This window comes from Cyprinus carpio, chromosome A21 (assembly GCF_018340385.1).
Source record: "Cyprinus carpio isolate SPL01 chromosome A21, ASM1834038v1, whole genome shotgun sequence".
NCBI classification, from domain to species: domain Eukaryota; kingdom Metazoa; phylum Chordata; class Actinopteri; order Cypriniformes; family Cyprinidae; genus Cyprinus; species Cyprinus carpio.
Window position 1 is genome coordinate 3,126,234 of NC_056592.1, and position 18,760 is coordinate 3,144,993.

General features: G+C 33.4%; 1 protein-coding gene across 3 annotated transcripts in view; it reads right to left on the minus strand.

Annotated features, from left to right (window-relative positions):
- The window catches only part of LOC109046238 (netrin-G2-like), a 59,205-nt gene that overhangs the window by 26,927 nt on the left and 13,518 nt on the right, over nt 1-18,760 (minus strand). For all 3 annotated transcript variants that reach the window (XM_042778565.1, XM_042778563.1, XM_042778564.1), the window contains exon 4: nt 14,987-15,630. In XM_042778565.1, the coding sequence (XP_042634499.1) occupies nt 14,987-15,630 (644 nt within the window). The remainder of the gene's footprint in view (nt 1-14,986; nt 15,631-18,760) is intronic.

Below are 18,760 nucleotides of genomic sequence, written 5' to 3' on the forward strand. Positions count from 1 at the left end.
TAGGTTCCTTTTTTGGTTTGGATTCTGGGTTCTTTGATGGTTTTCATTGTAGAATTTAAAAACGTTTCTGATATGACACCACACTATAACAGCCTTTTAGAATCTAATTGGAATGAGAATTGTAACTGGAACTGTCGCTCTGATGGTCTTTCTCTCAGTCTCTCTGCGAGTTATGGATTATGTGAGCCATTTTGCGATAAACAAATCAAACAAACAAAACAAACAGACTCAGCAGACGCCAGAAACGTTCTCATTCTCTGATTTTGTCTGTCTGGTTTCTGTCTCTCCTTTTCCCTCCTCCGTTCATTAGATGATAGAGAGCTGTTTCTCACTCACACACATTTTTTGCAACTTATTCCGAGTGATTAATTCCCTCTGATAGCAGAGAGAGATGGAGTTATATATATATAGCAGTTACAGAAATCTAATGAAGTAAACTGACCCTTTGGTTGTGATCTGTTTTGACAGAAAATAGATCCGTCTAATGAAAAATCATTCTACAGTACATCTGTTTATGTCTTGTGATTTTCGTGCGGCACATTCTTAGCTTCACAACAAGCTACTGTAAAACTATTAAATTCAATTGAGCCTTTGCTAAGCTCCGCTCCGACTGGTTGATGTTGATCAAGCTTTAAATCTTGCATAACTCTCCTTTGGTAATGTTTTGAAAGATAAAAATGATTTATAAATCATGTATATGTTATTTAAGGTTTCTTTTAGAAGTAGGGTTTGAGTTCAGATTTGTCTATATTAATTATAATTAGCTTTATTTTAAAATAATATTTTGTGGTATGTCCCCTTTTATCCCCATGCAGCGTGTGTGTGTTTGCCTGAGTCTGATTCTGTGTTTGAGTTTCTGTAATTGGACGATAGATCAGTTTAATTTGTGAATTGTAAATGTATTTGTCTGAAGGTGGAGATCGATGCACCTGCTGCGTCGGCTCCAACTGACTCAATACACACACTCTGTCTTTCTCTACTTTATTGCATAATTAGTCTTTTTTTTTTCAATCAGTTTTAGTATTATTTATTTTGTTATTATTTATTTTAGGTATATATACTATTATAGTATTAATATTTTTAGTAAGCTTTCGATATTATGTTTTCATTTAAATTTTAATTTAAGTTATAGTAATAATAATTTTTTATTTTTATTCCAGTTTTAGTAATTTTATTTTGTGCTTTTTTCATTTTTATTTGATTCATTATAAATATTTCTATATAGCTTTAATTTATAGTTTTATTTTGTATTAAGTATAGTACTTCAACTTTAAAAAATAAATAAAAATAAATATTGCTTTGGCAACTAAAATATATCAGTTTAAGGTTTTCCATCTAATATTTGTATTTTATTTCAACTTTATTTCAATAAAAATAATTCAGCTTCAGTTTCAACACAATCGTCATAATCACACTGTTTTGATTGAACTGTTACTTTTCATATATATATATATATAGGAGTTTTAATTATAATATATATATATATATAGAAATATAGCTTTTAATATCAGTTTTAGTAATTATAGTACTTTAGCTTATTTCAGTAAGTTCCAAGTTTTCACCTAATATCTTTTATTTTATTTCAGCTTTATTTCAATAACCGAAAATATTTTTTATAATATTATATGGCAATAACAACACTAGTTTAGCAATATATTTATCTTTCATTTATCATAATCACACTGTTTTGATTCGTTTGTTACTTTTTGTTTCATTCCACTCCAAAAAAAAAAAAAAAAAAAAAAAAATCAATACTACATTCTCAGTGTTGCGGCTGCTTTTCACACTCTAAACTCTCTCTCTTTCTTTCTCTCTCTCTGTCTGGTTTGCTCTTCAGTCACGCTTCAGTGAGAGTGGTATTCCCTCCGCGATTCCTTCCAACTCCCACTCATCCAAACTCATTCCCATCTTTTCTTCTGTCTATCCACACATGTTTCCCATTCAGGCCAGTTACTCACTAGCTTAACTGCATTTGTCAGTAGTGTCTACTGTACATGACGTGTTGTTGTTTTAGTGTGACGGTGACACATCTCGGTGCTCACGGGGCCATAGAGTTTCCTCTTATTAAGCTGGATGTGTTGTTATTCAGGTAACTGCTCTGAAGATGTTGACTGTAACTAATTGTGGATTCTGCTCAAATTGTTGCTCTGCAGTGTCAGTAGTTGAAGTGAAAGAGAAACTGAGTGCCGAAGACAGTTTATGCAAATGTTTATGCAGTGCTTTTGCTGCGTTTCAGAAAGCAACAACGCACAAAATTGAGCATGTGTAGCATTTGCATTCAGATACTTGCATAGTGTTTCAGGAATAACAAAATACTGCATATACACACAGCCGTTCAAAAGTTTTTTAATGTTAATGAAAGAAGTCTCTTCTGCTCAACAAGGCTGCATTGATTTAAATCATTTATTAAATCAAAATCTCTATACTCTTTAAATATTTGTTTTCCTGCCCCCATCATGAACAATTCATTGGTCTGCATGATTTGGACGTAGAAAATATTTCTTTAACCCTTTATTGAAAATACATATTTTTCTTCTTTTCCACCTCAGATCACCAATCTTTCTTATTTTTCTCCTCTCAGTACTTTTCACCATCTGATCAATTTTTTCTGGATAAAATTTAGTCTCTCCTAAATTTTACTGTCAAAATATCAATTTTTACTCCCAAATATGTCATCTGTTGGCTGTAAACAGCATTAACTTTAAATATCTACAACCAAACAATTACTTACTTTTTATTCATAGCTTTTTTGTGTAGCTAACTATTTTTAAAGGCAGCCTTGATCTTGATCTATGACTATAAGTATGAGTAGACTGTAGCTTAGCTGACTATTAGTTTCCGCTTGACTACATTATGTGTATGTGTGCGTGTGAGACTACAAACTAACCCATAATGCTGTACGGTTAAAGCAAGAGGACACAGGGTCACTGGTCAAGTTCAGACCCCAGAGGAGTTCAGACAGAGCTTTTAGAGATGACCTTCATCCCAACATGAGTGTGCATACAGTATGTGTTAAAGGTTAAAACTGTTCTTTTTCTTTCTTTTTTTTTTTTTACCTGTTGTAAAACCTGCTGTATTGGCTGCATGTGTGGTCTTGTGAATACTATATCAGGTAGTATTTTTCTGCATGTGTTCTGCATGTCACAGCGTGTGCTTTCAGTGGGGCGTCTCACTGCACAGGAGAATGTGAATAATTTACATAGACTGCAGCAGAAAACATGAACTCGTGTGTGAGTTTGTGTACGCCAGAGAGCCAAGCTGGAATCAGCGCAGAAACTAGATTTTTAAGTGCATGTAGGGGGAAATAGATTACAAACAGAGAAAACACGCCTTGTATACACACACACACACAGAATGTCTCCTCAAAGTTTCTTCAACACACAAAGACCGAGAGCGAGGTGGATGGAGGGAGGGAGGTGAAGGGGAGAAATGCAGCAGGTTTAGAGAGTGAGGCTTTCTTCAGTATTTTTGGCTGTCCGCTGCCTTAGAAGTGTTCGCTCAAATCATTTTCTCCCTCTCTTTTCTTTCTTCCATAAAACAATGTTGGACTGAATGTTTGAGCTTCTCTTTTCCACACCTGTAAAGTGTACACTGTATGAGTCGTCCATACAATAGTCTTTCTAAAGTCATACGATAGCTTGTTCTGAGGAACAGGCCGAGATTGAAGCTATATATCATAATGTATAGCACTCTTTTAATATAGACTACTATTATGTTGCTTTCTTTGTCCTTTATGAAGGTCGCCATCCACTTTCATTGAATGGAAAAGAGCAGCTTGGACATTCTGCTTACATCTTCAGCGTTTCAAGGAAGTCTGAAGTAATACTGGGTCAGAACTACATGACGGTGAGGAACCTTAACATCACATCTAATGATCTAAAACAAATTCAAGTCAGCTTTACAGAGAATCAATCAAATATTAAAAGATTACAATATGTATTTCTTGATAGAAATAGAATCATGAGCTGAAAAAGACTATTACGATAAATAGATAGATAGATAGATAGATAGATAGATAGATAGATAGATAGATAGATAGATAGATAGATAGATTTTAGCATGGTTTTAATAGTCGAGAAGAGGCCTTATAGATAGTCCGCTTTCTGTTTGCTATATTTAATTGTTTTTGTCTTCCTACATGAGATAGATAGATAGATAGATAGATAGATGTATAATCTAGATAGATTTTAGCATGGTTTCTATGGTACATACACATGCAATAAAACTTTCCCACATAAACACTGTTTACTGCTTTTTTATGGTACATACACATGCAATAAAAGATTATTAAATTCTGGAGTTTTCCTCACTCTGTCTCTTACCCAGTCGTTGCATTAAAAAAAAAAAAAACTACATTTATTCATGGCCTTTACGAGGCTGCGTCCATGCTTATTGGGTCGTACTGCATAAGAACACAAACACATACCCATAAACATCACCTCACAATAACCTAAAATCAAATCTATAGTCTTCCTACATGAGATTGTTCTTTCACTCAAATTTATTGTTTTGTCTTCCTACATGAGATTGTTCTTTCACTCTCTTCATCGTCCGCTTTCTGTTTGCTAATATTTATTGTTTTGTCTTCCTACATGAGATTGTTCTTTCACTCAAGTGGGAAATATAGAATAATGAATATAATATACTGTACTGTATATCTAGTGTATAGTAACTCTGTATTGAATACAATCAGTTTTCTTTATATAGCAGATGGACAATAGAGTTGTGCACTGTTCAAAACTGAATTGAGAATTTAATTCTGCAAACAGGATGCACAATTGCAATACAAAATTGAATGTAAGCAAGTAGAATTAAAATTGATGCATCGAAATTTGCATCGAAATTCAACAAAATGTAACTTTTTGTAAAAAAAAAAAAAAAAAAAAAGTTCATAGAAAAGCAGGTTTGTCAAAACAAAAATTTTGAATGTTGGATTGATGAAGCCTTGTTTGAAAGTGCTGAAAAAGGTCTCGTGGATGGGTGGATGGGTAAAACAATGGATAAAAATATACATAGAATGATAGATGGATGTATGGATGGATGGATAGATGGATAAAATGTTTTTTTTATGTAATTTTTATTGTTATTTTTAGTTTTAGCTATTTTTATTAATAATTAGAATTAGTTTTCAATTTTTATATTTTCCATTTTTATTTTAGTTAAAAAAATTATTTTGTTTTGTTGTATAGAACGATGGATGGATGGATAGATAAAATGATGCATAGAAAGATGGATGAATGAAATGATAGATAAAAGGATGCATAGAACAATGGACGTGCGTCACCTATGGTGATTTTATTTAAAAAAAAATATATTACAGTTTAGTTCATCCCAGTTCAAATTACATTTCAGCTTCCTGTGGTGTTCCCACCAATTCAGTTCAAGTTCACACTCATGAACTGAACGTGAGCCAATTGTTGTATTAGGAGTTTTGCACGTTTGTGATGTATTGAGTGAGTGTTTATAGTGCAGCACTTCAGAAATATGCTGCTGAAGAGTGTGAAAGCTCTGAGTATGCAAATGTTTAAGCATATGTGAAAGCAAACTCTTTCCAAGGACATCCTCACACCTTCCCTCTCTCTCTCTCTCTAAGTGGTTCTCTTGAGAAATAAACAGAGTAAATACAGGGATTGCTAAAGAGAAGGAAGCATACAGAGATGCAGAGATGGAAAATGAGAGACATGGGACTCAAAGCTTGTTTGTTTGTTTTACTTTGTTTGTTCATTTATAAATTGAAGTTCTCCTCAGGAAAATAACTGCATTAAAAAAAGACACAGGCAGGAGAAGCACTGCATGAGGAAAAGATTTGAGAAAAGTGCTGACAGTGAGTTGGGAGGCGGCGGAGGCAGAATACACTGATTATCAAATCAGCCGTCGATGTGGGAGCATAAATCACTCCGTCTGCACTGGCACCTCTCTCCTGCATCCTCTTTCCCTCTCACTTGCACTTTTTTCCCCTCTTTTGAAGCACCTTTGAAGATGTGAGGAAGTGCTGCTCTCTTTTTCTGAATTATTGCTGATTTAAACATACTACAGGTTCTCTGAAGTTATCAGACATTAACTAGTTTAGTCCAGCACATTAACCGAGTGACTTCAGCGGATTATTATAGTTATTATACTATTATACTTTTAATAATAGTTTGAATTAGTTTTTATTTTTATGTTTTTCTTTTTTCTTTTATTTAAGTTAAAGTTGCAGTAATTTTTTTGTTGTTTTTATAATCTTAATTAGTTATTTTTATTCATTTTTTGGCTGTAGTTTAAAAAAAAGTTTTAGTTTTAGCTATTTGTATTACTAGTTTAGTTTGAGCTATTTTTATTAATAGCTTGAAATAGTTTTTTTTTTCGATTTTAAATATACTTTAAGTATGTTGTTTTTGTAATTTTTATTATTTATTGTTTCATTTTTATCTGTATAGTCTATTTTTATTTCCGTTTTAGTTTTAGGTATTTTTAGTAATAGTTTTAATATATATATGTTTCAATAAATTTTTTATTTCAGTTTTGGTTTAAGCTATATTCATATGTAAGGGATAATGGCAGAATAACCCCCAACAGGTTGATCAGGACCCCGACGCGAAGCGGTCTTGTATGTTATCCCTTTGATAACCACCAGTAAAACTGATAACACAGGCTCATCTGGGTAACTGATACATTATTCCTTACATAACATACCTCTGAATGTCGCGACTGACCAATCTGAATCAAGTATTTCACAGAGCCATGTAATATATTATGTTAAACTAAATGTTTTTTATGGTTTTAGATTCATTAAACTATAATAACCCTGGTATGCATGATATATACACATGCAAAATTTACCTGATCTTTATTAAGGATAATTCGATAAATCTGAAATGTGCTCATGTTATTTTTGTTTTGCAAATGTAGCACAATTAAATAAAAACAATCAAAAAATTTAAATCTTCCAGATGGCTAAATGTTAACAAGGCATGCAATAAAATCATGAGACCCAGGGGAGCTTAGTTTGTTTTTCATTAACTGAAGTAGCAGCGGTGCTTATTTTGAGATTTTTTCAGACTCTATAATTACTACATAACATTTAATATATTTTTTTCATGTATATATTTTTTATGTCACCCGCAGCGGATGAGTATGGTAGATGGATAGCAGAAGTCACAGCAGGATAGCTGTATAGCAAGCCAGAGAAAAAAGGTGATTCTTTTCAATAAGAGGCTGCGTAATCCTGTTGCTTATAGACATTTCTGAATATTTTTTTTTCATGCTAATATTTTTATGTATATATATTATATAATATATATAATCATATATATTTTTATGCATTTTGACATTTTCACAAACAATTATTTAATGACGATTTAGCACATTACTTCCTTTTATATATTTTATAAAAATTTATAATTAAAATTTTATATAATTAGTAAATATTCATTGTATATAATTGTATTAATAAATTAAACTTTGCATTATTTTTATTTTAATTATAATCTTTTTATGTATTATATATATAAATTATATACATTTATAATTAAAATTATATATATATTATATATATATATATATAATATTAAACTTTGCATATATATTGGTTGCATTTGTTGTAGTGCTTTAAATTATCTACTGTAGTATATATATATTATATTAAATCTTGAAAGAATTTATATATATTGGTTGCATTTGTTGTAGTGCTTTAAATTATCTACTGCAGTAATAAAAGTCAGTTCTCAAAAGGAAAACATCTGGACACATTACAGTAACTTTTCAGGGGAAATGTTTAATTATCAAGAAAATAATGTCACAATCATAACGTTATTAAAAATAAACTTAATTTTCATGCTAAATATAGTTTCCTTTTTCCCCCTGTGATTTTGGGCTGAAGTGTGACCTGGGCATGTCATAATGTTGTTTGCTGCGGTCTTTGTAAAGTTCTGATTTCTGAGTCTCTTCACAACTCTATCAATCCCTGTCTTGTGGTCTCGCTCTTTTAGCCGTCGCACTTCCTGTGAGAATTCTTTAATGCCGTCTGTCCAGGGGTCGACCGCACACAGTTAACACAATCTCCACACGCTCTCTCTTCTTACGCCCTTCGGAGGGAGGAGGACACCCAGCTGTAGTTATAACTCACAGAGACAGACATCCTGGCTTTTCACAAAGTCACACAGTGTACCGTCTGTAGCAGCTGCAGTGTGTGTGTGTGATCTCTCATGTACTGACACCAGTCAGCCCTCCAGAGCTTTGCAGGGTGCAGATTATTCATTGGCGACCTGTAGCTGTCGCAGCTGCTCTTACACATATATACGTGTAGGTGCGACTGCATCAGGTGCTCAGACTCAAAAATCACCTTTATTAAGAACTACAACAACTGAATAATTTAGCTTGATCTTGAACTTTATTTTTATTCAGTTCCCATTGAAAACTTTAGAAAATATTCGGCTATTTACTAACTATTCGGTTTGGACTGAAATCATTGACCAAAACTGCGGTGTTTAATTATTGCTTTTCTGATGATGTGTTTCAACCGCTGAAAGACGTCAATAAAACAGCTTGTATGCAATATTTCACTTAACATGATTCATTACGTTACACCATAATATAGTTATTTAGCTAAAAATATTTTTGCTAAATATATGCACTATATTACATAATTGTTATATTTTTAATAAACCTGTTGTCTTCATTATTTAATTTACGGTTGAATGAAAACAAGTTTTTATTACAGCCACCGTTTAAATGTTTACAACAAATATATATAATTCAAAAAGTTTACATATATGCATTACATTTTTTTGATTATTAAACAAATTTGATTAAGTTATAATAAGATAAACTTTACTTTCGTGTTGATTAATAAACAATTTAATTTATTTATTATTAAATAAACTGTATTTTTGTTTTTCTGCTAAAGTAAAAAGTAACAATTTGATGTACTATGTGACAAAACTCCATCTATAGTCTGTCCAGATGAGTTATTGAAGCTAAAATTTTTCAAAAATTTTCATAAATATAACAGTAGGACTGCCTTCATTGACATATTACAGTCTCACATTTATGTAAATTTAGGCTCTTGATCCGATGTGTAAACTACACTTGTATGCATAGGGCTAGTCAGTCATTTACATACTGTATAAACGTCTTAAAGGTACAGTCGCAAAAACAGCCTGTTTAATTCTGAGGGTCAGAGGGGAACAGCTCTAGTCATGATTTATGAACTTGAGTGATGTACAGTAAGTGGACATCAGGGGACGAAGATGTTTGTCACAATAAGTTACAATATTTCAGAGGAAGATGTAGGATATGTCTCCTTTAAGATAACGTTTGCTCTCTTTTATTCAGTCTAAATCACCTCAGAAACTCTTGAAGGTCGTTGTAAATCCTCTGGTCTCCTCCTCATTGCAGATATTCCACATTTTCTGACATTTTCTCACTACAAACACGCATAAAGCTTTTCAGTTTTGTGCTGATCAGTGTGGAACATTGACTTGCACCACTAAATTATGATTTTTATTACGTGATGCTCTGAAATACTGGATTCTGATTAGTCAATATTGACACTAGACTGTATAATTGCACTGATTTCCTAATTAGCTGTGGTAGTTTTGTGTCTCATATCAATGCACTTGCTTTTTGGTCTTGCATAAAAATAATTACGACTCAAATCAATATTTCATGTGCAGAAGAAATCCCTTCGGGGTGATACAAGATACCTGATCTTGTTAAAGTTGTGATAATAACCAGCTGACTGCAAATTTAGCTTCAAGCAACTGCAGGTATAGCGAGGTACAGAAATTGGCTATTTTAAAGGCTATGAACAGTGTTATTTTGGTATCACTGATACTGTTATAGTTTTTGAATTAGATTTTATTTTTATATATTGTGTTCACTTTAATTTTAGATTTCTTTGGACATTTTTTTTGTAATTTTTATTATTATTATAATTTTTTTAATATGTCTATTAATGTTGCCTTGGCAGCTAGCTAAAATAAAATTGTTTATTGAAATGAAGTTTAAATAAAAAATAAAATAATAATAACTATTATTATTTTTGTAAATAATAATAATGACAATAATAATAAACATTATTTAATAGTATTTATGTGAATATTATAATAATATATAATACTATCATTTTATTATTATTATGATTATTTCAATTTTTTATTAAAAATATCTCCCATATAAAAATAATAATAAAAATAAAAATAACAAAAAAAATAAAAAAAAATAAAAAAAAAAGTATTTATCCATCCATCCAATAACTTGGGAAACAGGGTTAATAATATAGTAATAATAATATTAAACTATTACAGAGAAAAGACCAGGATATTTTTTTAACATTTACCTTTTGTAATTTTTGTGTAAATTAAAGAAAGAAAAAAAGTCATGTGGGTTTGGAAAGACATGAGGGTGAGTAAATGACAGAATTATAATTTTTGTGTAAATTATCACTTTAATCTGCACGAGACCAAAATGGAAAACCAGGAAAACCTTGAGGAAAAAAATTGTTCTGGCTCCTATAACATACACAAAATACACAAACACACACACACACACTTTGGTCTGCTTCAGAAAATACACTTGTTGTGATCGATCGAGAGCCGTAAACCATATCTTACCCAGTCTCAGCCTAAGAATAAATTATTGATCATGTTACCAAGGCTGTGTGTGTCTGTGTGTGTGTGTGTGTGTGTGTGTGCATCAGTTTTGTTTAAGTGGCTCTATATATGACTAAATACTACAGGAAATGTCTCACCAATGACTCACACACAAAGAAATACACACACACACACACACGTCATTGCTCACTGTCATGCAGAACTGCACATGTCAGGATTATACTTCATACTTTGTGAAAAGTGTGTGTGTGTGTGTGGTGTGTGTGTGTGTGTGTGTGTGTGTGTGTGTGTGTTTATCCTTAGATGCAACTAAATGTATGTCAGATTCATAACAGCGGTTTGCAACCTCAGCAGCCGTTCATTATGTCATAGCAGAAGATGACAGTGTGTGTGTGTGTGTGTGTGTGTGTGTCACGCTTGATAGTATGAGTTAAAGTCAAGTGCAGTGAAGTGTATCTTAATACAGATGTCTAAATCCTCTCTCAGAGCGGAAATGACAATCCATAAATCTTACAATAAACATATACTCTCAGTATTCATGAACTCATAATATATACTGAGACACCAATATAGATCCAAGTGTGATCTAACACCATACACAGGCCCACAGAGACGCTTTCATGTTCACTTAATAAATATTTTGAGTAATATGAATATGTAATACAATAAGATTGTAGCTGGCACATTTCATGAGCAGGGTGCAATTTTTGGCCTAAATTACTTTAAAGGAGTCATGAGTTAAGAAATCAACTTTTACTTGAGCTTTTGATATATAAGAGGTCATCGTAATAAAAGAATAAAAAAAATATTTCAGAACTGAAAACATTCTAAGGCTTTTATTGACATCAGGTCCAGCGAACACCAGATCCTGGATTGTGCCTACCTATGATGTAATTATGCCTAATTATGTAGCCCCGCCCACTTATTCACGCATGACATAGTAGGGAAATAATGCAAGTGGCGCTAAACTGGATCGAGCAACCAAGAAATAAACTTGCTGTTGAAGATCGCTAAATTTTGTGCAGTGCCTGGTTGAGGAAGAACACAGTCGCTGCATAACCTTCCTTCAGATTCAAATATTAGGAATGCGTGGTTGAACTTTATTTTTAATTAAGTTTCAGCTCACGTGAGTACATCATTGAGCGTTTGTTCACTTCATTTCACCGTGGATTCCTTTGGAAACAAGACACAGGTCGACACTGGATTTGAAGAGAGACTGAGATTAAAAAGCAATGCTGTGGCGTCTATATTGGATCCGACAGGAATGGTGCAGCACACTTATGGGAGTAAAAAATATTTGTACTGTGTGTCACTATAGCTCTGTTAGAGATCACTTGATGTGTCCTGATTATGTGTGCTTGTGTAACCAAAGTCACAACTATGAAGGACGTAGCTTGTCAAACAGACACAGAAAGTTAGTTTACTATGCAAAACTGTTATCCAATCACAGCAGTGGGCGTTTACTTCCAAGTCTTCAATGCAGCACGCCCATAAAAACCAGCGTTTCTCGAGCCGGCCTCAAAACGAGGGTAGAAAAACCATGGGAACTTGATAAGTGGACCTCAGAAACCAGTTTAAAATGTGACCCTGGACCACAAAACCAGTCTTAAGTGTCAATTTATACTGAAAGCTGAATAAATAAGCTTTCCATTGACGTATGGTTTGTTAGGTCGATATTTGGCCGAGATACAACTATTTGAAAATCTGGAATCTGAGGGTGCAAAAAAATCAAAATACTGAGAAAATCGCCTTTAAAGTTGTCCAAATGAATTCTTAATGAAACCATAATTACTAATCAAAAAAATAAAGTTTTGACATATTTTTACAGTAGGAAATTTACTAAATCTCTTCTGGAACATGATCTTTACTTAATATCTTAATGATTTTTTGGCATAAAAGAAAAATATCTATAATTTTGACCCATACAATGTATTTTGGCTTTTTGCTTTTGCAAATATACCCCAGAGACTTAAGACTGCCTGCCTGATCACTAATGATTTGAAAGTAAAATGCGACGAAAATGCATCACTGCCTGATTTGATGTGATTTGTGCCCCTAATGCTTTGAAAGTACAGCAGGACGTCCCATTGAGCCCTCTTCATGGAAAGAGCCAGTACTTTTGATTTCCAGATTTTAGCAAAATTAAATCCAATCCTCAGATTTCAGCCCCACATCAGTGCAGCAAACAGGAGAAGATTTGAGATTTGATCTGGGCGGCCTATAGGCAGCGCTTTGTTACACATGTTCTCGTGTGAAGCTTTAGCTCGCATTCTTTCTAGATTCATTAATCTTCACTGTCTGTCTGTGATGTGGTTTCATATCTCATATGTCAGATGTAGAGGATGCATTTCTACAGTTTTTTCACATTTTATCCCCTGAAGCTGTGATGTTAGTATAATTAAGATACTATGTTAGAGAGAGAGAAAGAGGGAATGTTTATTTTCTGTTTTCATTTATTTTCCATTTTTATTAGTTTTTTTTTTTTGTGTCTATATTAATTTTTATTTCAATTTTAGTTATTTTAGTTCTTCAAGTTAATTTTTATATGTCGGCGCACTGCCCACGAAGCTATCAGCGCAGATGAGAGAATAGATTATTTATTTATTATTAAAAAAAATTTAATTCACAATTTAATGTTTCATGTAAAATCTGTATGAATAGAAGCAAATATTGTGTGTCAGTATTAAGACAGAATTCCATTATTAATGTAAACTATTCCTTTAACACAGTAGCCATCATGTCATGGTTATATATGTAAGGCAGGGTTATTGTTAATATGCTGTCATTCACTGCAATTACAGCCCAGACCTGTGAAAGACCCCAGTGTCTCATTTATACCATTACAACAGTCAATATCTGTACAAGTAATGACTTGAGCATTATTGCAGATCATTTGTTCGCCTCCTGATAGTTTTAATAGTTATTGGTTATGATAACATGCCCTATAAAAACAAGCAGCCGTTTGCCTCTATAATAATACACAACACAATCTGATTAGATGAGTTGCTCCAAATGCTTTATGGATAATAATTGGCCTGACTCAGTAGAGTCGCTTAACTCACAGTGATAGCATGGGGTAGATTAGTCATCATCTAATACCAAGTAAGTGAACAAACAGTAATCAAGAATAGATTATTTGTGATTGAAGACAGTTTAATCCACAATTTGATTGTAAATATAGTCATGTGTGTCAGTATTAAGACAGAATCCATTATTAATGTAAACTATTCCTTTAACACAGTAGCCATCATGTCATGGTTATATATGTAAGGCAGGGTTATTGTTAATATGCTGTCATTCACTGCAATTGCAGCCCAAGACCTGTGAAAGACCCCAGTGTCTCATTTATACCATTACAAACAGTCAATATCTGTAACAAGTAATGACTTGAGCATTATTGCAGATCATTTGTTCGCCTCCTGATAGTTTTTAATAATAGTTATTGGTTATGATAACATTGCCCTATAAAAACAAGCAGCCCGTTTGCCTCTCTATAATATACACAACACAATTCTGATTAGATGAGTTGCTCCAAATGCTTTATGGATAATAATTGGCCTGACTCAGTAGAGTCGCTTAACTCACAGTGATAGCATGGGGTAGATTAGTCATCATCTAATACCAAGTAAGTGAACAAACAGTAATCATTTCTGTGTGGACATTGGGGATAGTGGGTTGCATTAAATTTTTTTTTTTTAAATAAAATATAATGTAATGTAATATAATGTAATGTAACATAATATAATGTAATATAATTATTTGAAAAATATTAATAATTATATATTACAAATAAAATAAAGAAAACAAAATAATATTATTAATATTTATTAAATATTAAATAAGGTTATACAAAATTCTAAATATTTCTGTTTCTATATCATCTATCTATCTATCTATCTATCTATCTATCTATCTATCTATCTATATATGATTTATTATTATTTGAAAAAAATGTGTATATACTGTATATGTATGTATATATATATTTTTATATATATATATTTATATATTTAAATTTGTATCACCTTTTTATATTTTATTTTGTTTTTAATATATAATTTATAATATTAATATTAATTAATATTTAAATGTATTTTATTTTTTAAATTAAATATTAATGAAAAATAAGAATTACAATTTATATCAGGTAACACCAAATTCCGAATGTTCATACATATTTATGAATCCTGAATTACTTTTTCACATTTATAACTGCAAAAGAGCTAGAATAGCAAGTTGTTAATTTAAAGGTGAAGTATGTAATGTTAAAAAAGACAGTCTCCAGCCCAGCCGTCTAGCATTGTTCAGACAAACAGATAGTCCTGCCCCCAAACTAACACCATTGGCTAAGTCAATGTTTAATGCTGGTAGTTTAGTTTGTGTGTTCTCACCTGGCCAGCACCTCCACGTTAGAAATGGCGTAGAAGTATTTCATCAGGTTTTCTCTCTGGACGTACGTTCCTCCGAGAGCGGGCTTGAGGAGGCGGAGCCTGAGATTGGTGAAGGTGAAGAAATCTCGTAAACCCTTCGTGCTCTCCATCCGCGTGTACAGGCCTTCCATGTTCAGCAGCCTCGGGCCGGCGAAGATGGCGAAGCGGGAACGCACCTCGAACCGAACCACCTTCTCGTTCTTGGACCCGACCCAGCTGGAGTACTGCTCTGTGCAGATGACGTGCGTGACGTTGGCCGCGGTCAGGTCGCGTGCTCGACTTGCTGGTATTTTGAACGCGTCCATGCAATCGTCGGCGTAGTACTGGTAGGGCTGCCACGTGCGGCCGAAATTCATCGACTTCTCCAGCACCATGATGGTGGGCCGGCCGTATTCAAAGGTGATCTGAATGTCGTCGGTGAGTTCGAGGGTTTTGTTCCAGGACAGGCTGATGTTGGCCTGAAGAGGCTCGGGATACCGCTGCCACGTGACCGTCTGCCAGTAGGTGATGAGGCCGCTGCGCTCGCGATCCTGCATCAGCTGCGGCGGGTGAGCCAGGTCAGGGTTAGACGCGTCACATTCATCACTGCAGAGATATGGATTCTCCTGCAGACAGAGAGACAGAGACACCCTTGTGAAAAAGAAGCGCACTTCAGCATACATTTAAAAAGAGTACTTATGGAAATAAATCTCTTAACTTCAAATGAATGGGAATGCATTATAGTTTTAATGATATAATAAATGCAGTTAGGTGAACTTAGGAGTGCTTTTTTGACCCAATTAAGCAGAACTGAAGTGCATCTTCAAATGTAATTTCATAATTACTTCATTAGTCTATGAAATATAGTTATATGGAAATAATATACTATAATTACTATAATATTGTGACTTTTTACAATAAAAATCCACAATTTGGATTTTCACAATTTAATCTCAAATTATTTTCTTGGAATTCTGAGTTTATGTCTTATAATTCTGGTTTTTTTTTCTTTTCTTTTTTTTTGCAGTTAGAAGGAAAAAGTCAGAATTGAGGATATAAAGTCAAGTCCAAGATGTAAACTCATTATTACAGTATATTAAAAAAACAACAGCAACAGCAACAAAAACCTCTGAATTGTGGGATAAAAATTTTTTTTTTTTTTTTTTTTTTTGATTTCTCAATTGTGTGATAAAAAGTTGTTACCTTTTACCTTTTTTTAATTACATATATACATATATGCTTTTTAACATCACATTTTTAAATTTTCTGTTACATTTTATTCATGCCTATTAAGACTTGTGTCAAGTATTAAAATATATTTGTAATTACAATTTTAATGACGTTACAATTTAGCACATTTAAAATATATTATATTAAATAACTTTAAAAGTAATATCGAATAACACACTACACTTAAAAACATGAACCAACATATATAAAAATGCTAACACCATCAAAATAATAAGTGTATTTCTTAAAATCATAAAGTGATAAATTATTGTGAACAATGATTTAAAATGTACTTTAAAGTAAAACTTTTAAATTAGTATTACATTGTGCACTTAAGTGTACTAAGAAACAGTCATGAAAGAGTCTCTCTAAGTACACTTAAGTGGCCTTTTTTCATTGTTTTTATACTATCTGCAAGTGCAATAAATTAAAAATTAACATTTAAAGTTAAAAACAAATTACAATTTAACACAAAAAACAACAAATCCACACCACAAATTCAACGCAGTGTTCTGACAGGAGATAGAAACAGTGACTGAGTGATTGACAGATAAATAGAAGCAGGTACAAAGTGTGTGTGATGCACAGATACACAAAAGAAAGGGGAGATTGTGAGTGAAACAGATTGTATACTCACACACATGCATGCTTGTCATGATAAAACTACAGTGAAGAACTGGTGGACTTTTATTAAAAGCAAAGACTGCAGGGAGTGTTGATCTGTGAGCGCAAACTCCTGCTACACACACATCATTAAAAATCTGGGTCAATTCTATCAGCTCGCTTTATAATATCAGGCAGAAGATGATCATCTAACTATAGTTCACGCTCAGACGTCTGCATCCAGGTATGACGGCTTTGAAGCTGTCTATTCAGCATGTGTTGAGGATCTGTGTCGATATATCAGATTCACACCTCGACAGAGAAATAAACACTTGCCTCCTTTTGTTCTGCGTCTCACAGGAGCCGCGACATATACAAAAGCTGCTTAATAAATATGTGCACACACTCACACACACGCCTCATAAGAGAAGCTTGTACAGCGCAGTGCATCTTGGGAAACACATCATCTGATTTATGAAGCCAGTCACACAGAGACTAAAAAATAAATTAAAGGGGAGATAAAACAAAGTGTTTGTATGTAAGAGAACAACAGAGAGAAAATAAAGAGGGGCAGTAAAATGATAAAGCGGCTTGGGTTCCTGAAACTCTGAATCTAGTTTTGCTCAAACTCACACTTCTCATCTGTACAACCGAGAACTACAGATGGACCGATAATCAGCTGATGTTTCTGCCATTATTCACACTTTTTGTTATCAGCTAAAAATCTGTTCTCACCTCTATAATATTTAGCTAACACATAATTGGTCCCATTCAAAGAACAGCACACAATGTGAGTTTCCTGAGCTGTTCAGATAATTGCTCAAATTTTAACAACCATTCATTCTCAAGTTTGAAACATGTAGCTTAATTAGACATAGTTTATTTAGGTACAACAGTCTACATCACAAAATTTATATCAGCTACTGCGTATTGCATTATCCTGTTTAGTTGCTAAGTGTTTCAAACAAAGCTCATGCGTTTGATCTTCGTACAGTTTGGAATTTTCCTTGGCTAGTTATTCCTCTGAATTCATACAGTGCGAACTGTACATCTTAATCCTTTCAGACCCAGTACACTACAGTACACTTATTCTGTTCTGTCTGGTGGTCTGATTCTGTTAGCTCTCTCCAGGACAGGGGTTTAGTATTACCCTCTTCCCCAAGATCACATTACAACTCTGTTCCTACAGGCCTCCGCACTGCCACTCTTTTCTGCTCAACATAATTCTATTTCCTCAAGATCCACCCTTCTCTAAATCCGTTGTTTCTTCTCTCCTCCTCTTTTCTCCGTAATGCTATTAGAGAGAAATCTGATTCTGTTACACTATTACAGCTATCTGTTTCTTCAGTGCAGACAGACAGGATCAGACACTAACATCAAAACCTACACAAATACATCCACACACACAAATGCATCAAACAAACCAAACAAAACCAACGACACGCTAAAAACCCAAAAACTATAGTTGGATTAAAGAGGAGAATGTTACACAGAAACCTTCAACCCCCAAATCCACTGAAACCCAACCCCCTGACACACTTAGTAGAGCGTTAGCATGTTTACGGTGTGCATTGTGTATGTGAAGTGTGTGTGTGTGGGTCAGCATTTGTTTATATTGTAGGGACCAAATGTCCCCAGAATGATAGTAAAACCTGAAATCACATGCATCCCGAAGAGCTGCCAATGGTTCCCGTGAGGAAAACAGCTTAATAAACATGCTAAATAATGAAAATGTAATGTTTTCTGTGAGGGTTAGGTTTAGAGTAGTGAATAAAAAAATGGTTAGCTCATATATCAGTAGTACTATTTTTATAAAAACAATAAAAGTCAATGATAAGTTCCAACTGCAAGTGTGTGCTTGCATGCATGTGTACTTGCATGTATATTTCATCTTTATGTGTGTGCTTTGGCATTTGCATGCTT